Source organism: Penaeus japonicus, unplaced genomic scaffold (assembly GCF_977035675.1).
Source record: "Penaeus japonicus unplaced genomic scaffold, GWHDUDI00000001_assembly GWHDUDI00000042, whole genome shotgun sequence".
In the NCBI taxonomy this organism is placed as follows: domain Eukaryota; kingdom Metazoa; phylum Arthropoda; class Malacostraca; order Decapoda; family Penaeidae; genus Penaeus; species Penaeus japonicus.
The window spans coordinates 18621788-18624287 of NW_028234444.1; the positions used below are offsets into that span (position 1 = coordinate 18621788).

General features: G+C 36.3%; 1 protein-coding gene across 50 annotated transcripts in view; it reads left to right on the forward strand.

The window, feature by feature from the left end:
• LOC122254018 (capping protein regulator and myosin 1 linker 1 leucine rich repeat protein) overlaps nt 1-2500 on the forward strand; it is a 104643-nt gene that overhangs the window by 78849 nt on the left and 23294 nt on the right. For 19 of the 50 annotated variants that reach the window (XR_015190781.1, XR_015190782.1, XM_086534685.1 and 16 more), the window contains one exon: nt 208-477. The exons of 25 other annotated variants lie outside the window; for them this stretch is intronic. Coding sequence is in view for 23 of the 25 variants with exons in the window: in XM_086534685.1 (XP_086390811.1) it covers nt 208-477 (270 nt within the window). In the remaining 2 variants the exon portion in view is untranslated. The remainder of the gene's footprint in view (nt 1-207; nt 478-2500) is intronic. 6 more of the 50 variants (XM_086534696.1, XM_086534687.1, XM_086534682.1 and 3 more) reach the window with 1 other exon arrangement.

The following is a 2500-nucleotide window of genomic DNA, read 5'->3' on the forward strand; positions in this document are numbered from 1 at the left end:
TTTATGCTTTTCACTTGATTTCAGTGTTTTATCTCTGGAAGCAATGGTAGAGCTTGTAGATATACATTCTTAATTTGCCTGATTCCCATATACCACTAATCATAGAATTTGCATGAACCCAAGGTACAAAAAGGTCGCTTAAAGTGACAAGGCTTTTTTCCTCATCCAAATGCATGCTGACACCTTGGATTCCTCCTGTCCTTCCAGATTATGCTGACGTACACGCGGCCTTGAAACACCGAACTTCAGTCGGTCGATCTAGCGCAGAAAACTTTTTAAGTGAAGGAAATAGTACTGATAGCTTAGAAATTTTATGTAGGTCATCAGAGAGTTTAGGTATGGACACAATCATACACTGGGGCAAGGAAGACATTCTGACCTACAGAGAGGAGCTGCCAATGCCTCGTCCTCAGTCGTCCCTGCCCAATATTGGTCACAGGTCACAGGACTCGCCACACAAAGAATGTATGTCAAAGGGTACGTCATCTAGTCGTTTACTGGACTAGTCTGTAGCAGTGATTATAGGAATGGCTTCCAAAGAGATGTCGTTTATGGCTGTTGCACTATTCTAGAGAAGAGTAGAGTAATTCACACAACCAGATTTCTTATTAATAAAAGATCGATTTTGGAAAGAAGGATGGTAATGAAAAATAAACAAGAATGGAAGAAAGGACTAATTATCCCTTTCTTACAGTTGTAAAAATACTAGGATGGAAGATTTGAAGCTAGCATATCTGATTAAATATGACAGGAGTATTTCAGTCATATTCTAGGTTGCATACGTCAGGCCCACACCAATCCTGCACTGAACTGAGGTCAAGATTTGTATTTTGGAACTTGGTGTTATCTGGTAGTTGCACTGATTAAGATATATGTGACACTGAAAGCAATTCTGTGGTATATATCCTTGTGTACATATCAGTTCTCTATGTAGATAAACATATATGGAATAACTTTAAGAAGACTTTAGTTACCCACAGTGATGTCAGTCATATGTTGTTTTTTTGGTTACATATCAATTATTGGTCTCTCACAAATTTTGGCCACCACTTTATACGACATAGGATTATTTCCATCTAATTATGTATGTAATAAATTTTTATTTTCAATTATATTAAAGTATCTTATACTGAGTATTACACTTAGAAGCCTGTAGGTGCTGGCAGTGGTCTCAATATTGTGGCTTCCAGGGGATTAGCTGATCGTTCTTATTCATGGAGCTGCACCCTTGGGTTCTTGTTGTAGGACTGTTGTGGGCTTGCCTCAAAGTGATATTCTACCTGGGTGCGTTAGCAAGTTATGAAGAGGTGCCAACTTTAAAAAAAAGCTTGATGTTTTGACAATTTGTAATCTTTATAGATTGTGACTTTAACATCATCTGTCACAGAAAAGGGCATTGTCCTAAGTTTTGTGGTATTGGTGGTTTGTTTTTATGAGCTAATCATGCATGAATAACTAGCTGTCAGCAAAACTGCTAATTTCCAAATATGGCTCTCCAAGGTCGAATAGAGGATTAATCGGAGGCCAGCTCACACTTCTTGCATTATGGGCCTTGGTCTAGTATGGGACTGGTGTGGCTTAGTGTGTGCGACCTAAAATATAGCTCTCTCTCATAGGTGAATATATTACATATTGCTGTTATCACATTAGCCTTATTGTTAGAAAATTGCACTAACTTTTGACATTCTCATCACCTGTATTGGCTTAATTTTAGATCCAGGCTTTGGTATTAGAACTTGCCCATCTTCAGTCACTGCAAAATGTATATATAACTTGAGGAGGATTGAGTAATCAAAGATACTTGATGTTTGTACATATGAAGTGTATAGTAGTATTTTGAACATAATGATTTTTTGTTTTTTTATAGTCACTTTAATAATAATTTTAATGATCCAAAACAGTAACATGACAATGATTTACAAAAAAAAAAAAAAAAGGAAGGTTGGAGAGTTTAGAATAGGTGTGCATAGTTTCAGGGAAAATATTTAGAGTAAGTCTTCTTTTTTTTCTTCTTCAGTTTGCATGATTGATTGATTGTTTATTCCCCCCTTCCCCCCTACCCCCCTTTTTAATAAAATTCCTGAAAGAAATTTCATATACTGAGTGTGCATGGTTTACTCTATATGGGACCTTAAGACGTTCCCTGCTTGTCTGTCTCTCTCTCTGCTCGTGTCGTGCAATCTTTATAAAGGGTGTTAAACGGTGGATGATGAAGGGTAAAGAGGTTTGTCTTGAGGAGAGTGAATAATATGGTAATCTGAACTGAAACATAAATCCAGTTATGTCTCCGTAGATTGAAATTGTTGCAGAAGATGTAGGCAAGTGAAAGCTTAAATTATTTGTTTTGAATGTCAACAATGCATATGAAGTGCACTTTAACATAAAGTTGAATAGAGGCTTATTGATTATGTCATATGCACACGTACATTATAAAATATGATTTTCTTCTGTTTAATTACTGGTTGTACAGTAAGCTAATCAGTTTTATGTAATATTTTCT